This window comes from Dichotomopilus funicola (assembly GCF_033296635.1).
Source record: "Dichotomopilus funicola strain CBS 141.50 unplaced genomic scaffold C8A04scaffold_2, whole genome shotgun sequence".
Classification (NCBI taxonomy): Eukaryota; Fungi; Ascomycota; class Sordariomycetes; order Sordariales; family Chaetomiaceae; genus Dichotomopilus; species Dichotomopilus funicola.
In genome coordinates, this window is record NW_026944023.1 from 929,744 (window position 1) to 948,718 (window position 18,975).

The window sequence follows — 18,975 nt, forward strand, 5'->3', positions numbered from 1 at the left end:
CCATTCCACTTTAGGGCAGTTACGCGAGGACTCCAAGCCCAGGCCCGCACTTTCGTTGAATTCGTGGAAAACCCGAGTGCAAAATTCCCTGTGGGAGGTTTATCGAACGCAGCCAAATTGACGACTCCTCGACACCACTCAAACCGACCCCGAGTGCACGAGACCTAGACGTCGCCAAAGTACGTAATTGCGCTCGCACATTTCGCCTCCACCTGAATCAACAAGATATTCTCGCCAAATCCTACGCTCCCGTACCAGCCGCTAACGAATTGCTGTCAGAATGTCGTCCAAGAAGCCCTCAGGAAAGGCCACTCGCTCGGCCATCGCCGACGTGGTCGCCCGCGAGTACACCATCCACCTGCACAAGCGCGTACGTTGTTAGAAGCCACGGCCCAGAAACAGAACGAAGTACTGATTATATGGGAAGCTCCACGGTGTCACCTTCAAGAAGAGGGCCCCGCGTGCGATCAAGGAGATCAAGGCGTTTGCGACGCAGGCCATGGTATGTTTGATCACAGACACCCACCCAGCCAACGATCCCAACAGACGAGAACACACCCGGAGCCGACGTTCGCCCGGCCAGGATGCACACGGGAGAGAGACCAACAGGCTGACAATGACTGGATGTAGGGCACCACCGATGTCCGTCTGGACCCCCAGCTGAACAAGAAGGTCTGGGAGCAGGGTGTGAAGGGTGTCGGCTACAGGCTCCGCATCCGCATCTCCCGGAGGCGTAACGACGAGGAGGGTGCCAAGGAGAAGCTCTACAGCTACGTGCAAGCGGTCAATGTGAAGAACCCCAAGGGCCTTCACACCGTCCTCGTGGAGGAGTAAGGGCTTGACAACAAAACTGGGGCAATCGAAATTAGGCCGTGGTTCGGTTTCAGGTCGGCATTGGGCTTTTTTCCCGGAGTTTTTCGCATGGCATCTAGCTTCGTACTACGAATATATGGGTTCGTAAAGCACGGCACTTTCGATACCAAAACCATTCCATCGAACGGTCGGGGCACGCGGTTGGGAAGGGTGGGGGTTGGCCAAGGGAAACAATCATAGAGTGATGCGCCGGCATTATCTCCGGGTGATGAGACGCTCATGGACAATCGAATGTCCATTAAAAACAAATGTCCGATGTACCTCAGTCCGCACCATTGGCAGACCACCGAAGGGATATCCATGAACCAAACTATCCCGGAATACAAAGCGTGAAAGACAAACTCCTTGCTCCGTGATAACCTAGGAAATTTAGTCTCCCACCGCCTAACGCCCACTTGATTCAATCATCTTCAAGGTCCTTGTGACGTTCCATAACTTTGGTCTTGAATAGCGTCGGGTCCTGGTCCCATAACTTAGCAGCTTCGCCGTTTAACGGGGATTTACTACAACTGGTTAGCCACATGCTCGAATCTAAACCTCCAAAGGTATCTCATACTTGTTTGGCTCTCCAAGCAGGGACTGGAGGCTCAATAGTACAGTCTGGATGTTGTATGCTGCTGTCCACTTGTCCTTCAGGATGTCGAGACAAATGCGCCCGGAGAAGTCAAAGTTGGGGTGGTAGATAGGAGTCCGGAACAGCACCGTGGGCGGCGCGTAGGGGTAGTTCTTCGGGAATTCGAAGCTGAGTTTAAGAGTGAGCCCAGAGTAGGGTGTGCCTTCGGGGCCTTCGATGGTCGCCCGCCAGGTAAGCAGGTTGCCATCTGCTGAAGGGAAAGCGGACACTCCCGGCGCCGGTGAGGTCATGAGCTGCATAAGCTCCGTCTGCAACCTGCGAGGCCCGAGTCAATCATACGTCTCCATCGTACAAAGCGTTGCCCCAGTGTTCGGTGTCATACCTCTTCACAGCTTTCTGGCCTACTTCGGCGTCCTTCTGCGCGCCACTGCGCTTGTTTACTGGGACACCGCCCGGCGCGGTGTTTTGGCTATCTTCGACAAAGGACATGTTGGCAGAAAGCGGCAGCCCGCTGCTTGATCTGTGGGCAGAGAGGATAGTGGGTGAAGCCCAAGAACGGCGTAAACCCGGCTGTGTTTGGCGGGATACTGTTGCGGTCACGAAGTCAACACCTGATCTAGCGGGAGGAAGGAGAAGTCGCGGACCTATTAGAAGGAAGGCGTTAAAACTGTGTCGGGCTTCTTCAAACCGTAACGCTAAAGGAAGAATGGGGGACAAGGTCGGTCAGGTATCTCGCAAAGGTTGGAATTGATATTTTGAAGGGGTGGTGGATGGAAAGCGACAACGGGTCAAGAGGCGTTTCCAGATTCGGGCAGGAATGTTTACACAGCACCGAACTGGGAGCTTTCGGCCCCCACCAACCAAAGCCCAGCAACCACGATGGCCCGGGGCCTTGGGCGCTTGACCATAGTCCCACAGCAGTCTTGCTTGGCACACAATTGGTCCGCATTGCCCCTGCCTGCACCTCGCAGACAACAACAAATCCCCCACTTCCATTCAAGGCGCGACTCAGTCCGATCTTCAATCTGAACTTCTAACCACTTAACGCGACCAACACGCGTCTCATGTCTCGAGACGCGCTTCGTACTACAATGGTGAGTGCTTTTTCATGCCTATGATTTCTGGAAGTCAGACCCCCAAGAATATTTACCTCGTTGCCAAATTTGTTTTGCCTCGGGTTTCATCAAGTCCATATTAGGAACCACCGCAAATTTGCTCCCCCAGGTTTTGCTGCAAAACTATTCGCTAAAAAACAAAACTATGCAACAGTCGCAATTAGATCCCCTCCCTGATATGCCCTTCCGAATTGTCTCGCAGACAATAGGAAGGGGTGCATATGCATCGTGAGATGACAGCCCCAGCTTCGACTTACACACGCAGCTGAGGGACCCCACACTAACACAAAAAAAACCCTACCCAGCATCAAGAAGGCGATTCCCCTCCAGGAAAACTCCCCCATATTTGCCGTTAAGCTCATACACAAAGGCTATGCGATCAAGCAGGGGCGGATATCTGCGAAGCAGATTGCGATGGAGGTGTCGTTGCACTCGCATATTGGTCAACATCCAAACGTCATCGAGTGGTTCGCAACGGGCGAGGACGACATTTGGAGATGGATCGCCATGGAATATGCCGCCGGAGGCGATCTTTTTGACAAGATCGAGGCAGATGTTGGCGTGGAAGAGGATATCGCTCATCTTTACTTTCTGCAGTTGATCAGTGGTGTCAGCTTCGTTCACTCCAAAGGCGTGGCGCATCGCGACTTGAAGCCCGAAAACATCCTCCTCTCGGGTTCTGGCAGCCTCAAGCTCGCTGACTTCGGCATGGCCACAATGTTCGAGTACAAGGGCCAGCGGAAAATGACCAATACCATATGCGGGAGCCCACCGTACATTGCCCCCGAGGTGTTGCAGTGCTCCAAGCCGGACAAGAGAGCGGCAGATGCGGTCAAATACTCGGCCGACTTGGTTGATATCTGGTCCTGCGGCGTGATCCTATTTGTCCTTCTGGTTGGGAACACGCCCTGGGATGAGCCCACGTCGGGAAGCTGGGAGTTCCAAGAGTATGTGCGGACCAACGGGCGGAGCACCGACTCCCTCTGGGCCCGGTTACCACCCGATACTCTGTCGTTGCTCCGAGGCATGATGAACATAGAAGCGAACAATCGCTTCACCTTTGCCCAAATCCGCCAACACCCCTGGTATACCCGCCGTAACCCGCTCCTGACGGCAGACGGCAAAGTCTCCGACCCCCTCACGCTCGCAACGCAAATGCTCGCTCGCCTACGCATCGACCTCACTGCCGAAATCACCCCTTCCCAACCCCGATCCCAGCCCGAGGCTATGGACATTGACACCCATCCGCCCGCACAAGAAGACTGGACCTCCAAGCTCGCCGCCACACAGCCCGAAACGCCGATCAACGACGTCTTCTTCGACTGGGAACGCCCAGCCCCACGCCTCCTCGGCACCCATGCCATCTCCTCAACCCAACCGCTTGCCCACTCTGACTCCGTCATCTCCTCCACCGCAGCATCAGCAGTAACAACCGGAAGCACAAGAAGCGTCGGCGCCCGCCCCATCGGCCACTTCAACCCGACCCTCCAGGCCCTAGCCGACGAGCCGACAATGAGCCAATTCTCCCAGACCCCCGGCGTCCCTCTCTCCCTAACCCAGCACGCCCGCCAGTTCCGCGACATCGTGCCCTCATATTCACTCACACGCTTCTTCTCGGCCGTGTCCCCGGGCTTGTTGATCCCCATGTTGCGCGACGCGCTGCATCAGCTCAACGTGCCCCAACCCACACGCATCCCGGAGACCGAGCCGCACGCGGAGCGCGTCGCGGTGCTCAAGGTGCGGACCCTGGATGAGCGAAAGCAAAGTTTGCATGGAGAAGTGTTGGTGGATCGATTTCAGGTGGTGCAGGGGATGGGTGGGGTTGAGGACGGAGACGGTGGTGTGGTGGAATTGTTGGAGGTTCGGTTTGTGAAGCTGAAAGGCGATCCGTTGGAGTGGAGGCGATTTTTCAAGAAGGTCACGTTGTTGTGTCGGGATGCGGTGTACAGTAGCGATGGGGGAGTAGCGTAAGTGAGAGAAGCGAGTGAATGGTTTATGATGCTGATGGGTAAATGATGACGGTTGGTATTCGATGACGGGTGGTATGGAGTCTTGGGTATATTGGTTCGGGGGGTACTGTGTTTCCCTGGATTAGTTATTGTATGGAAGACAATGTTTAGAGCTGTATGTTAAGGTCAAGGAGCCAGGAGTAGGGGCAGTCGGATCAAAAGATTTAAATATTAAACTCAGTTGAGTCGCAATGTGTTAAAAGTTTAGTTCTGCCCCTTATTGCACATACGCTACATGCCATCCAATCAAAAATTGGAAACAATCCTAAGATATTATTACACCCATTCAGTTCATACCCACTATTCGTACGTCATGCTTTTCTCGTCGAGGGGGTAAGGGGGTATCTCTCTAAAAATGGACGCGCCAAACAGTGACAAGAAACGATCAAGTGTTTCCCAATGAAGAAGCAGTTTCCAGATTTCCCTGCCCTGATTTTCCCTCCTCTTTTTTTGCATCGCCTCCAACTCCAAATCCAATTACACTTTGCCATTCCTTTCCCTCTTTCCGAATGAATAATACACGCAAAACGGGACGTCCCCCGTTCACATACCCCCGTTCACATACCAAGATAGGTAGATGCTAAAAATTCAGACACCCTACCCATTTACATAAAAGCCTAGTTGAACAAGCCGCTAAATCAAAATAGTTGAGCGCTTCCTCCCAAAAATAAGGTACTTGAGGAATAAATGGTGTGCCAAAGACCAGCCGCCTCTTCGTCTCTTCGCTCCCCATTCTTGCACACAATCGTGATACAAGCAAATGCCCGCTGCTGAAACAGGTTAAACAGGAAATGGCCCATCAAAAAGAATTATTTCTCTCCATTTGATGCGCAATCAAATCGAAAGGTAACGTTTCCGGTCCGTCAGTTGGTCGCAAAGGGACGAGGAAGGTCACACTGGACAATCCATCTAGCGGGTCAAAGTTGCCAGTTGTTATGGCTGCTGGCGTCCTCACGGCCGCGGATCGGTCGGGTAAGTATAAACGTAAGACGGCGAGGCTTCCTCACCGGTATAAACGTACAAGGGGCGAGCAGGCGCTGGCGCTCGACGGTGCCTCCACAAAGCATTGTTGCTACCGCCGGTGCTACTCATGCTGTTGCTGCTCGCTGGTCGGTCGAGTTGATAGTAATGCTGATAACCTAGGTCGCGGTTGGGTGTGCTAGGCCGTGGACTCGGCGTACCACGGCCAAAATATCCCCCTTTGACCCCGTTCTGAGCTGGGGTGCCGGGTCGAGTACCCGGCCGTGTGACGTGCCTAGAGATAGGAGAGGCACCGCGAGAAAAGTAAGCCGTATCCTGGCTGCTGGTGCTCGCTCCGCGGGTATGACCCCCTCCAGCGCTGAAATAGGCCATTCCATGAGTAGTGAAGTATCCCTGCGAAGCGGCATCGTGGCCCATGGCAGGAGCGGTGGAATACTCTTCCTGATCGGGCCCCATCCCGGAGCAAGGATGGAAACTGGCTTTTCCATCAGCACCATTTCCCCTTTCTTGAGGGCTCCGAGCCCCTTCTACCCCCATCCGTCCCCGTTCCTCCTCAGCGAGATGTTCGCCATCGCCCCCCACCCTAAACAGCTCCAGGTCGGCTTCCACGCTTTTCAGAAATAGCACGCTGCTTTCTCCTACCCAGTCGTCGATCACCTCCGCTATCTCTCGAAACCCTTTCGTGTGGCCGCCACACCATCTTGCCCGAAAGCCGCAACAGATGAACAGGTAACAATGGATCAGCTCGTGCAGGAAGGTACTGATTAACAGGCGACGGCTGTAGCTGGGGTCGCGGAGGATAGTAGATGACAGCACAATTAGAGTCTCGAAGCCACGGGTATGAGCTGCGGCGCGACGAAGGGCAGTGGTACCAATCACACGGGAATCGTAGCGGGTGCTGGAGGCATGCGACCAGTCCCAGGAGACGCGCTGACTCAGGCGGCCGTTGAAGAAAATCTCGTTAGCTGCGGAGAAGATGGACTCGAGGGCTTCGTTGTCGATGGGATACTCGTCTTGATCCGGGTGGTCAGCCTTGGGAATGGAATGCGACCTGCGGTGGTTATGGTGTTGGTGGGGGCGGCGCGGCCGGGGCCTGGGGTTGATAATACTCCGGAGAATGCGCTCGTGTTTCGAGTCCGGGTTGCGCCGGCGGAACGTGGCGAGGTGGTCGCGCACACGTTGAGCAGCCTCGTCGTCTTCCAGGAGCTCGGTCGAGGCCCAACGCTCCGTGGGGTCCGGGCGGATGGAGTGGCCGGAAGCGGTACGCTCCATTTCCGGAGCGCCTGTCGGAGGGGTCGGTGCGGCTGGTGCGTTGGTGACTGGTTCTGGGGAGGAGATGTAGGGGCGCGGAGATGGGTAACGCTGGTGTGGGTGGTGAGGGTGTGGATGGTGAAGAGATGGGTGACCGAGGGGCGTCTCGTGGCGTGATTCCGCCGTCTTGTAAGCCACAGACGCTGCGAACCAAGCTGGCTCGGTATACTTCGGCCGCTTTTGGCGGGAGTAGTCGGCATTGTCATCGGCAATGGTCTCTGCGGTGCGCCGCTTTGCCGGATAGTACGGTCCGCCCGAAGGATAGTATGGCGGGTAGCCGTCCCCGCCTGGTGCCGGTAACGCCATCGGACATGCTCGGAGGAAGGGTGGCGAGAAAGAGAGAGCGTGCCGCTCGACAGGATCCAAGAGGGCAAGACGTCTTCTCTAGCAGGAAACAGAGAGAGACGCTTCTAGGAAGGTGAGGATGTGGGGGACCATGCACAACACAGCAGGAAAGGTATGGTATTAACAGTGTTTGGGTAATAGAGCTGGCCACTAAAACAAGGAGAGGAGTGAATTGAAAGGTTTAAGAAGTGAAGGTTGATCTGCAAAGTGATAGGGTGTGTTTGTTGACGAGAAAGCGGGAGACAGTGACGGACGACTTCCCCAGACCGGCGAGTGGGACCAGACGGATAGACAGACAGACAGACGGACCGATGTGTCAAGTCTGTGGTCTTCGATCTCGCTGCGGGAGGAAGCCCCGGTCAAACCAGAGCTCGTCTGCGTTGGACGGACCCGGATTGATAGGACTAGGAAAACGGGCTCGCCTCACTAGCAAATCGCAGAGGAAAATCGAGGCTCAGTTGGCCACCCTCGCCCGTCAACTCGACCAGTGGCCATCGTTCGGCAATGCAAGCCCCATTGTGGAATAGGGCGCAGGATAAGAAAATATTATAAAATTCAAAGTGGATGGGAGGAGAAGGAAAGGAAAGAGGGAACAAAAGAGAGGAAGACGGGCAAACATGACCGCCGCTTGACGGTCTTTGTGGCATGGAAAGCAAGCCGGGAATCTCCTAGCACAAACTGTCCCCGTGCCGCGCGATGTCTGGGGGCTGTCTGGGACCGTCGGATTTGTTCCCCCATCCCATGCCCATGCTGAACTGGCGGTCTGCAGAAAAGTTTGGGACTTCCCCCAGCAATGACCACGCCAAGACCCGCGGAGACAACAAAAAGGGCAGAGCGTGGTTCCAGCTCGGCATCGTCAGCGGTGTGCTGGCATGCTGCAACGAGGTCACAAAACTGGCGGCAAGCTGGCAATGGAAGCTTTCGGGTGTTCCAGCTGTTTGGCCGTGCTGGCTGTCCGGGGGCATGCCCGGGGAGTATACCCCCCGCAAGTTTGGGATGCAGCAGTTGAACGACAACGTTAAGCGACCTCGAAGGGAGACATGCTATGGTCAGAAAGAGACAAGGCTCAACAGAGTAACATTACCCAGTTACCTTGTACACTGCTCAACCACGATGCAGGGGTTGGGGGTTGCTGCGAGAATGTGAGGATGAAGATCTTGGCAGGACGAAAACGCATCTCGCGCAGCGGAAAGTCAGCCTCCATGATTCGTAGTGTACTTCGCGATTGCATCACCCCGCTGGTGCTGATCTCAACTGTCGGCAAGAAAAGAAAGACAAGCGGGCACGAATCGGAGTAAACATGGCGAGGGGGCCGTGAGGCAAAGCAAGCATACGGGCGAGCGATTTGCTGGTCCATCCATCTCACCCGCCGCTGGTTCTCGAGTCTCGTGCCGTGAGTTACATGCTGTTTGACTGCCCGCTGAACAACGACAGTGCAGAAGGAAGATCTCACTCGCGTCTGGGAAAACAATCGATTTCCCACCAGATTCCGCGGCGCCTGCAGAAGGAAAGAGCCCCTGGCTCCCAGCCCCGCGGATGATTGGTCTGCAGGCACCCATCCTCTAAGCTGATTGGTCGCCTTGAAATCCCAGGCCCTCCTCCGTGGTTCCACACGCCAACGCCGTCCAGTTTATTTTGGCAGTTGCAGCGATCCCGCTTGCAGGCGGAACTCGCGATGCGGACCGCATCGCACCACCAGCCGTGGGAAGGTGACCTGCTGCGTGATATTGCGAACCCTCGATGTCCTTGGGAAACATGGAAGGCACGAACGCCGGGCCTCCTCCTTCCAGCGGCCGCATACATCCCTCTTCACCGGTCTCGGTCCAATAATTGAGAACCCTCCAGAAATGTGAGACAGGAGAATCGGAGAGAAGCATGAGGAAGGGGTATATATTCCTATTCTTCGTGACGCCGTCCAATCTAACCCATGGAACAAGTGAAAACTACCGTTCATCGTCACCCACGTTAGCAAAGCATCCCCTCAAAGCATCTGCGCGTCGGACAAATTTCCCCACCGTCCCATAATCCTATAGTCCTGTCCCATAACATCTGTCCTCTAACAGACTCTTTTTTCGCTGATCGGCACTCCAAAGCAAGCCTCGTCCAACAACGCACACCCACAAAAGGAAAACGGTCTATGTAAAGCTGAAAAACAAAAATCAAGGTGTTCAAAGCGATGTCGGTCGAATCCCACTACCGAGCCCCAGGTTACGCACAAACCTAACATCGTCCGCCTGCCGCTCAAGCGCCCTGCGCATCCGCTCGCTATACTCGGTTTGCGCGGCCAACGCCTCAGCATCGGGGCCCCCAGCGTCCCCGTCCGCCTTCTCCTCAAAACCCTCCGCCGTGAAACCAGGGCGCGCAGAGAAGGTAACCAGCCCCAACTTATCGCCCGTCCAAAAGAGCAAGTCATTGTTATTCACACGGCTGCCGCTGTTGCCACTCTCGTCATGATCATCGTTGTCTTCGTGGTCGTCGTAGCCCATCATGGCATCAACCGCCGGGCGAGTGGGGAGCAGTTTCCTCGCTATGTCATCTGACCCGGGCATGGATGCAAATATGGACGGGCCCTGGTTCCGCTCGCTGTGGCCGATGCGGCACCGGCGCACCTCGGTGAAGCCGTCCCGCTCAAACCACTTTATGTAGCCGGAGCCGTCGGAGAAGGCGAGCCGTGATCCGTGGTTCACAACGGATAACAGCTTGGAGCGTGAGCTTGTTTGGCGGTTCTTGAGGCTCTGATCCTGCGAGGCCAGCGCGGCCCCCGCTGACGGCGTCAGCCCGTAAAGCTCAAGGGACCCCTTGGTGTTGTACTCGCCGCAGGCGACTAGGGTCCGGCCCTCTGCGGTCTTGGATACTTCCACCTGCTCCAGCGACAGTTCCACCTTGCGCCGGCGCTCGCTGTCCAGCATCGAGAAGGGGTACGGCAACGAGGTCATGCCGCACAACCGAGCACCCGAGTGGATAGAACCACGAATGGAGGGGAACTTGCGTCGATCATAGTGCAGGATGTTCGAAAACCGGCCGGCCACGTAGATGTCGTCCGATAGGTCGGCCTCCTGCCCTGGCTGCTGGAGATGCAGAATGCTCAGGGGTCCAGGTTGGGACAGGGGCGCGTATGGGGGCAGCGGCTCGTTGTCGAAGATCTGACGAAGGCTGCGCTGGTAGAACTCTTTAGCTCCCATCCGGTCGAAGCCATCTATCGTCTCGTTGTTGTCTTGCTGCGGGGGTTTCCGCGACCGGTAGTCGTGTAAGTGGATGCCAAGACTGGTCCCGACTGTGAGCGGGACCGTCCGGCTCGCGGCGGACAAGGCTGTGATAGACCAGGGAAAGGACTCGCAGTCGACTACCGATAAGCGGCGCAGGTCGACCTCGGTAAGGTCTGTAAATGGCCGTTGGTTAGCTCGTCTCGTCCGGTATCATGCTGCCCAAGTTTCTCAAAAGTCATTTGGCCTAGTGATCAGTCACACTTACGGCTCTGGACAGCAAAAAAAGCCCGATGCTGCCGGCTATCCACACTCACACATTCGGTCACCCCCGAATCAATCCTTTTTGAACGTCGACTATTATCCGCACCCGGCCCATCAATAAACAGAATCCCCGGCCGGCTCCTCGCCACAATAGCGCCCCTTTTACCCCTTGTCCCCGCTACATCCCACATGGCCACACTCCCGTCGTCCAGCGGCGACACAGCCAGCACCGTCTCGCCAGCCTCGCCATCGGGGTAGTACAGCGCCACGCCGCGAGCCTCTACATGGTCGGCAGGTGACGTCGCCGTCGTCGACTCGGAATCTTTATCGTACGCGTACTGCATCCAGTTGACGGCGATCGGGGCCTGTCGCTGGATGTACTCTTCGTACCACGAGACTTTCTCGGAGGGGAAGCTCGGGTCCCAGTTGGCCATGATTCGTACGCGTTCGCGCTCCCGGGTCTCGGATTTACTCAGCACGGATGAAGGCGTCGTGGTATTGGCGTATGGTAGCCGTTCGCGCTCGCGGTTGTTGCCATCGCCGGAACTAGTAGCCGTGCCAACGCCGGCACCGGTGCCGATGACTTGACTGCCCCCACCTGTTCCATTGGTCTGGGCCGATCCAGCGGGCTGTGGCGGCCCTCGGAAGGGTAGGCCGAAGCTCTGGCGACGACGGGCGAGTGCCTCGAGGAAGGATGACTGCTCCAGGCATCGGGCGCGCCAGAAGCTGTTATCGCGCGCGATGTTGTAGAAGGCGCGGGAAACGAGCTGGAGCGTGGTGAGTTCTGGAGGTTCGAGGACTGTGAAATGTGCCAGGAACAAATATCGCGTTTGGTCAATATGGTATTTTCCCGTGCTACCCTGGCCCCGCAATGTGCTTGGTGTCTGGTAGGCCTCCTCGCAGATCGAGGAGGGGTTGGCAGAGAACACTTACACGACAGGATGAGGAGCAAAACCTCACCCGGGAGCTGGTCCATAGCTGCGGTAACAGCTTGCCCTCGGCAGTGGGAGCAGGAGAAGAGGAATAAGAGCAACAAAACTAAAAGCGCAGCAAAAGCACAGGGGGGATTCGAGAGACAAATAACTAGACAGAGAAGGCTCCCAGCCCTGGCCCGAAGGGGTGGATCAAAAAGGATCGGAAATCAACTCGCCCATTGTCAAAATGCGTAAGCCCGGCGCAAGTCTAGACCTCTGTGGAAAGGTGGAGGAAGGATCCAACTGGAAGGTCTAAGAAGGCCTCTCGGCTGCAACCGTGGATGTGCGACGCACCCACTGCACACATCTGCTGTTCCAAGGGGGGAATGGGTGACTCCAATGGGGAAAGCGAAAAGGCGATCGACAAGAAATAGCGGGGCAGAGCAACGCGGGGGTGCAGCGCTCCAACATCTGACACAGTCCTTCATATCGATAAGTTTTTTCCAACCTCATGCGTTCGATCGGGATCGGACTGCGATTGGAGCCGCTGACTTGGACGGCCGGATTCGGGCAGGCACGAGCATAAATCAGCTGCCCGCACAACGCTCTGTGGTGGTAGTACCTAGTCGAGACACTCGCAGATTCCACACGTGCGTTTGTTAGTTAGCGACGTGAACGTTCTCTGCGGGGTGGGGTTGCAGCGTGTCACGTGAGCTAATGTGAAACCGCCCTATTGGCACAAAGGGCTTAGCGGCAAAACTGGGCTGTGTGTTTACACAGCAGACTCATTGCCAAAACAGGAATATTGTTGACTGGCAACGTCAAAGAAAAGGGGTAATGGACAACTTCTGTGCGTCCGGCCTGAGCATTTAGAACAACGACTCTCTGTCAATTACATTTGTTTTACCAACTGTTGATTTTCGTCTTGCCATCTGCCTTGCTTGCCTCTAAATATTCCATGTTCCACGCCCGAATCTCATCATCGAGTGATTACCACGGAGATTGCAGTGCATCGCATTAAGAATACTGCTCTCAAAATAATTAGATAGTTCAAAGGTTTCGATGCTAGTGAAACAAGAAACTGTACTTTTAAGCTCTTGCCAGACCTCCCCCCCCTCTCATTTTGTGTTTGTGGCTTCCAATATTGCAACCAGGCAACTAGGGCCATATGGTGTGTCGATGCTGTTCAGGTTGACAAGCCTGGTATTCGCGTTCCTGCCCTCATCTTTTATGCCTGAAAGTTTATCATAACCGTGTTTACATTACGCGTTATTAACGCGTTCCTTCCACCGTGTCACCAGTTGTCCTGCCTGACACACTGAAGAGTTTCTGGGTACTCGGGAACTTAATTCTGGGGTTCATCACCCTCAGAAGAGGGTGGTGTCCGTCCAGCACAGTGCCGTCTTTACACTTCGCTTCGAAGATTGAGTTACAACTTGGGCTTCATGTTATTTTCTATAGACTGCTGTTATTCACTTGTCAATAGGCATGCTTTGTCCCGTTATGTCAATGATCCCAGGTGCTTGACGCTGTCTGTAACTCCCTGAACACCATGTGGCTCTAGAGTGGTAGTTTGTATTTGAAGTTGTTACTTTCAATTCAGATTCTCTGTTCACTCTACCTACTGATTGCACTACTTTCGGCTAAGCCGACTATATAAAGGTTGAAATATCCCTTGCCACCTTGTCCCGCCTAGCTGCTTCTTGAAACAATGCCCACCCTATCACAGTAGAGAGGTTCTCTTCCCCAAGCCAACTCTGTATGATAGTTGATGAACAGTGTGAGAATTTTCGGATTTTTTTCTGCCAGCTAGCTGTTCTCCTCTTGCCCAAAGTCGTTCATCCCAAGTGTTTCTGCCTTGCGGCCCCCCCTCCACCCTGACACACCGCCCGGCCGGCTCACCCCGGCGGACCACTTCTTTCCAACTGCCCCGCGCCCTCGCCCACAAACCTTCTCTTCTTTCAAAACTTCCGGCCCGGAATCGAAACATTTTCCCCGCCCGTTTCCCCGGCCAATTCTCCGCTTGTTTTCTCCGCCCGATATCAAGTTATTGAATCATTGAAAAGACGAGAAAGTGAATTGTAAGTGTCATTGTCTAATCTTTTTTATTCGGCCGATTTCGCGTATCGTTGTAACACGCGACGATGGGATCGGGAAATGTGCGATGCGGGAATCGCACGACTCAGCAAAAACCAAACCACCAAAACACTATACAAGGTCGTGTACCGATGATCATTTGCTAACTCAGATCCTAGTGACAGCGATAACCAAGATGTCCGGCCTGGACAACAATGACAAAGGGGGCGAAAGCCCGGGCTACTGGAGCCCAACTGATGACCCGGGACCAGCGCCCCTCGGCCGATACAATGCCCCGCGTTCCCTAACGCCAAAGGGCACACTGTTTACAAATCTCGGCGACGCCCACCAGGCCATTACCTCAAGGTCGACGTCTCGCTCGGCGGGTGAGGATGTGTCCGACACGTCTCCCAAGCCGTCTTCTGCTCCTTCTGGGTCAACCTCGTTTGTCAATGTTTCGGGCTCGTCTGGGTCTGCCGACGATGAGGATGACGAGACGGGGAGTGTGGTGCATCACACACCCCCGTTCATGAATGACATAGGAGGCAACAACCGCGGCAATCATAGTCCTTCCGGAAGGCGGCTGGGTGAGCGTTCCGTCACGCCTTTTGCATTCATGGGCGCCCCGGCCAACCCGGCCAACCCGGCCATTCGGGGCAACTGGGGCCACCCAAGCAGTTGGCCCAGTTCTCCGGTCGACCCCTCACCTAATGTTTCCGGATTTGGGTCCTCGAGCCTTGACAATTCGGTCAACTCGGCTAACTCTCTGAATTCGACCAACTCGGCTGGGAATGCAGTTGCTACCGCTGAAAGCCGCAATTCAAGCAGTTTGGAACCACTTCAGGAAGAGGACCATTCTGTGGTTGACGAGAACGAGAGCACCGCGCACCTTGTCTATGCGCCTACACCTAACCACTTGCCGGCAGCCGGCACGTTCCCGACTGTTGAGCACAATGTCTATGAGGACCGGTCCGAGCTGCGCCGTGCCAATACTGCTGGGGATAACCCCTTTGATCAGCAGCAGCACGCTGACGGACAACAAATGGGCACTGTTGTACGTGAGAGATTATCACAAGCGCCTTATGTTGAGGAGGTGGTGAATCCTCAACATGGGAGATTCCCCCAAGAGCCTTTGTCTGCTCCGGCTTCCATTCCCTCAGCCAGCAGCAACAGCGATGCATCCAGCAATGAAATCCAAAACTCCGGTCTCCCTGTGAGATCACAACATGCCTTCTCGGCCGATGTGAAGCACACAGGCACCATCGACCCAGGCGACATCTGCCGGATCAATCCGCTCTATGTCGCGCCGCCGACCAGCCGCCGATTTCACACCCTACCTGCTGCGCCGAGCGCTGGAGAGTCCGGATCCGCCGACTTTGTCATTTACGGCCGGTTCCCCGCACAACCCAACTTTCCCGAGTTCAACAGTCATCCTCATCATCATCAGTCTTACCATGGCCAGTAGGATGGCCATGACGTCGACAAGAATGGGAAGGTGGACAAAGTAAAGGGTGTCGACAGAGGCTTTGATGAAGACAAGTCCATGCTGCGCCAGCGTGAGAGCCAGCGTGAGAGTGAGCACGACCAAAGCAACACGTCCTCATTCTTCGTGGAGCCATCCAGAGAAAGAGAGGTGAGCATGGCGCTTCGTGTCGCGAGCACAGGCAGCACGTTCTCGACAGGAGATGGCGGAATTTATCACACCTCATCGCCGGCCGGCTACGGTTCCCCATATGGCGGCGCTGGGCCTAGCACTAGCTACAAGTCTCCGACCACTGGTACAAAGCGAAACAGAGACTTTGATGACGAGGCCATTGAGAACTACTGGGACGATGCATCCCGGCCGAATGACCCCAACATGGTTAGGATTGCAGTGCGACCGGCTCCCGGAGCACGTCCGGGGATCGTCAGCAATGAAAGCCCTGGAAATAATGGGAATAATGATAATGACACGCCGGGCACTGTTCGTGGTCACCGCGGCCTCAGTGCCCTGGTTCCCGGGCTAGGTGGTTCACGTCGTCGAAGAAGAGAAGTGAACACTCTATTGAGCGACGGGGCCGACTGGGAAACAGTGGCCACCAGCATCGGCCAGTTCGAGAGCAACCGGGCCTTTGCGTCGTCGATGGAGCTGGACCCTTCGAGCGGGCATATTAAGATGACGGGCAGCAGCATTGCCGACTACTCGGACACCGAGAGCATCCACGTGCCTGACTTTGAAGGCTTTTCTGCTTCGACCGAGCAAATCCTCTTGCAACCTGTGCAGCCGCCGCGGAGTTGTTTCCAGCCTTCGCTACGGGATTACGACACCCGTTACCCGCGGACCTTGAACGATACCCACCATCCGGTGTTTACGCCCACCCCAAGGATTCACCGCACGAACGGGTATCTTCAGCGGCAGAGCCGGTTGTTCATGAGCCACCTTCCCGGGAGCGGGAGTGACCACAACTCAGTGCGTAGTGGAGGAGGAAAAAGTGCTGCGGGCAATGTTACCGGCAGTGGTACTGGTGGTAATGGTAACAGCCTGGTGGACAGACTCAGCAAATCGATCCGCTCTGGTCGAGGCAGCAGTCACAAACGTGTAAAACTTAGCAGCAAGGACTCTCGGTTTCAGTCTCTGGAGTCACTCTCGTCGACTTACTCGGACCCGCCCGACGGGTTCACTGAGATCCCCCTGACCGGGGCCTTCCACGACGGCATGCGGGCCCTGAGCCGACCGCTGAATAACACGGCCGGGATCACCATTATCGACCGGAACAACAACAATGGCCAGAGCAGTGAGCCCGGCCCCAGCTCCGGATCCAGATCCGGCTCCGGCTTGTTGCCCTCTGCTCTGCCTCGGGCACCTCCTCTAGCACACCTGACCAGATTGGACCGGGACTCAGCAAACAGCTCCCGCTCGGTGGCTGTTGCTCTTGGTTCCCCCACCATGTTCAGTTTTCCCCTGATCGGCCTCAAGGAAGCTGCCGAGCGTGAACGAGAAAAGTCTAACCAGGCACGACTTGCTGACGAGAACGCCGAACGCAAAGCTAAAGCAGCCAGCAACGCCAACGCTCTTGGTCATCCGGTCAAGAACCAGAGCATTGTCTCTTCCAACATCAGGATGATTCCGGCTACTCCTCCGGCTACCAGACCTGCTTCGACACGTCCCTCTTCGTACCGCCCCTCGTCGGTCAGCATCTTTGGCATTGCCAACTCGCCCCGCGGACGTGCCGAGTTTATGCTAGGTAAGTCTTTTTCTTTTGTCACTTCCTTCCTTCCTCTTCCCATCTCCCCTCCCATTATTCCATTCCGGCTTTTCTTTCCAAGTTTTCCTTTCCAGTTTCCTTTCCAAGTTTTCCTTTCCAAGTTTTCCATTCCATTCATTTTCATTTTCCACCAAAAAAAAAGAATTATTCCCAAAATTCCAACATTGCAATGGCTAACAAACATTCTTTTTCCTCCTCCATTCAAACAGACGACATCATGGGCCACAATCGCGGCACCTCCAACGTGACCTCCTTCAAGAGCGGCACGCCCCTCGTCGACACCTCGGCCGACATTTCCGCCGCCGCCGACACCACGGCCACCACGGCCGGCAAAAAATCCAAGGGCAGCAGCAGCACCAACCGCTTCTCGCGCGCCTTCCGCACCAGCATCTTCAGCGGTCTCCGCGCCGGCCCCCGCGCCGTCTTCGCCAGTCCGCCCCGTCTCGTCCCCCGCGACGAACGTCGTCTGGCCCGCGCCCGTCTGGCCCAAGCCGAAGCCGCCGGCCACCATAACCGACCGACCCCGGCCCCGTCCACGGCCAACGGCCACAACACCAGCTCGCTAATCGCGATGTCCTACCTCTCCCCCGCCGAGCTCCGCCAGCTCGCCCTCGACTCCGCCGCTGCCAACGGCAGTGTCGGTCTCGGTCCCAACGGCGCCATCTTCGATCCGGCTGGTATGCCCTACGGCTTTGTCCCCGAGCACCCTCAGCAGTTCACCACCGCCGCCCTGGAGGACTCCGAGGACGCTTACTTGTCTTGGGACTCGCGCCGCCGTCGCCAGATGTGGTACATCTTCATGTGCGCGCTGTGTATCTTCCCCTTTATGGCGCCGCTTATTGCCCGCGGCACGTTTGATCCGGCTCTGGGATGGCTGACGCATGGGGAGGTGGGCTCGTTGACGCGTCGCCAGCGCAGGAATGTCATTATGTGCGCTATTGTTTGGGGTGGGGTTTGGTTGGTTGTTGTTGCTGTCGCGGTTACCGTGCTGGCGACTACTACTAGGAAGTAAGAGGGGTTTGACTCGGTACTTCTCTCTCTCTGGCTCGTGTTGGGAGGAGAGAGCGAGACTTGGTTTGGGGAGTCTAAGGATATGGGACCATTCCATTGAATTGAGTTGACATGCACCAAGTACTCCGGGAAGATGATCGTGAATGGAGGACTCGACATGATAAGATTCAAAGGGGTAGAGAAATGGGGGTGGCTGGTATGGGATGGGATATCTGGCTCGCGATATGGGACTGCGACGGACGGACGGACGGACATGGTTGACCAGGCTGGAGGTTGTCTTGCCCTTGCGCTTATCTGGCTTTTCTCCCCCCTTTGTTTCTTTCTTTCTCCCTATCAATCCTGTCTCTCCCCATCTGTTTTCCCGTCTTGCGTTTTATTTTTCCTTTGTCGTCGTTCTGATTTCTTCCCCCCTTTAGTTCTCATTTTCTTCTCCCCTTCACCTCCCACACCAACCCCCTTCCTCTCACCCTGGCATCACATCCCAACAGCCTACCCAGCCCGCGCAGCTGGAGCCAGGCGTATTGGACAGACAGCCAGAGAGGAAGGAGCCGAGATACCCGACATCAAAGTCGGGGCGGTAGGTACGGACGGTGTGGTGATTATGATTTGGGAGCGCGATCCATCTTTTTTTTTTTCTTTTGTCCCTCTTGTTATGTTGTCTTGTTACTTAGAGCACTTACCCTTCACCACCAGATCCTCAAGGATATATTTGGACAGGGGGCTAGGAGATGAATGCGTTGCTTTTATATTTTATATTTGCTTGTTGTTGGCTTTAATTTGTAATGAACTATGCCAGCTGGGTGGGATCTGGGTCGAGAGGTGCGGACTATGACGATATGGATGCTCTGAGGTTCATGTTGGTGGGTTTGTTTTGTTTTTGTTTCTTCTACCCTTGGCTGGGAATGGATGGACTTGAATGAGGATGTTGTCTTGGGCTGGGGAATAAGTTGAATGGTATCTTTGGCTGGGGGTTAAGTTTGATGGGAGGGGGGTTGGGCATTGGCTGATGGTCGGTGGGTGGATTGTATCTCGATCATGTACATTATAGCAACTG

General features: G+C 55.5%; 6 protein-coding genes across 6 annotated transcripts; 3 read left to right on the forward strand and 3 right to left on the reverse strand.

Moving 5' to 3' along the window:
- Positions 1-280: 280 nt before the first annotated feature.
- On the forward strand, positions 281-834 carry C8A04DRAFT_24405 (ribosomal protein L31e-domain-containing protein; the record flags this gene model as incomplete). Its single annotated transcript, XM_062779133.1, has 3 exons — positions 281-370; positions 428-502; positions 631-834. The coding sequence occupies 3 exons, from the start codon at positions 281-283 to the stop codon at positions 832-834; spliced, it is 369 nt and encodes a 122-aa protein (XP_062641220.1).
- Positions 835-1,273: 439 nt separating this feature from the next.
- On the reverse strand, positions 1,274-1,936 carry C8A04DRAFT_24406 (ubiquitin-conjugating enzyme/RWD-like protein; the record flags this gene model as incomplete). Its single annotated transcript, XM_062779134.1, has 3 exons — positions 1,274-1,376; positions 1,430-1,762; positions 1,830-1,936. 3 exons carry the CDS (start codon positions 1,934-1,936, stop codon positions 1,274-1,276), a joined length of 543 nt encoding a protein of 180 aa, XP_062641221.1.
- A 771-nt stretch (positions 1,937-2,707) lies between these two features.
- Positions 2,708-4,533, forward strand: C8A04DRAFT_24407 (kinase-like domain-containing protein; the record flags this gene model as incomplete). The annotated part of the gene is made up of 2 exons (XM_062779135.1): positions 2,708-2,790; positions 2,868-4,533. 2 exons carry the CDS (start codon positions 2,708-2,710, stop codon positions 4,531-4,533), a joined length of 1,749 nt encoding a protein of 582 aa, XP_062641222.1.
- A 989-nt stretch (positions 4,534-5,522) lies between these two features.
- C8A04DRAFT_24408 (uncharacterized protein) lies at positions 5,523-7,169 on the reverse strand (the record flags this gene model as incomplete). The annotated part of the gene is made up of 1 exon (XM_062779136.1): positions 5,523-7,169. One exon carries the CDS (start codon positions 7,167-7,169, stop codon positions 5,523-5,525), a length of 1,647 nt encoding a protein of 548 aa, XP_062641223.1.
- A 2,207-nt stretch (positions 7,170-9,376) lies between these two features.
- Positions 9,377-11,651, reverse strand: C8A04DRAFT_24409 (uncharacterized protein; the record flags this gene model as incomplete). The annotated part of the gene is made up of 3 exons (XM_062779137.1): positions 9,377-10,587; positions 10,680-11,474; positions 11,609-11,651. 3 exons carry the CDS (start codon positions 11,649-11,651, stop codon positions 9,377-9,379), a joined length of 2,049 nt encoding a protein of 682 aa, XP_062641224.1.
- Positions 11,652-13,861: 2,210 nt separating this feature from the next.
- On the forward strand, positions 13,862-17,922 carry C8A04DRAFT_24410 (uncharacterized protein; the record flags this gene model as incomplete). The annotated part of the gene is made up of 3 exons (XM_062779138.1): positions 13,862-15,043; positions 15,131-16,889; positions 17,120-17,922. The coding sequence occupies 3 exons, from the start codon at positions 13,862-13,864 to the stop codon at positions 17,920-17,922; spliced, it is 3,744 nt and encodes a 1,247-aa protein (XP_062641225.1).
- Positions 17,923-18,975: the final 1,053 nt, after the last annotated feature.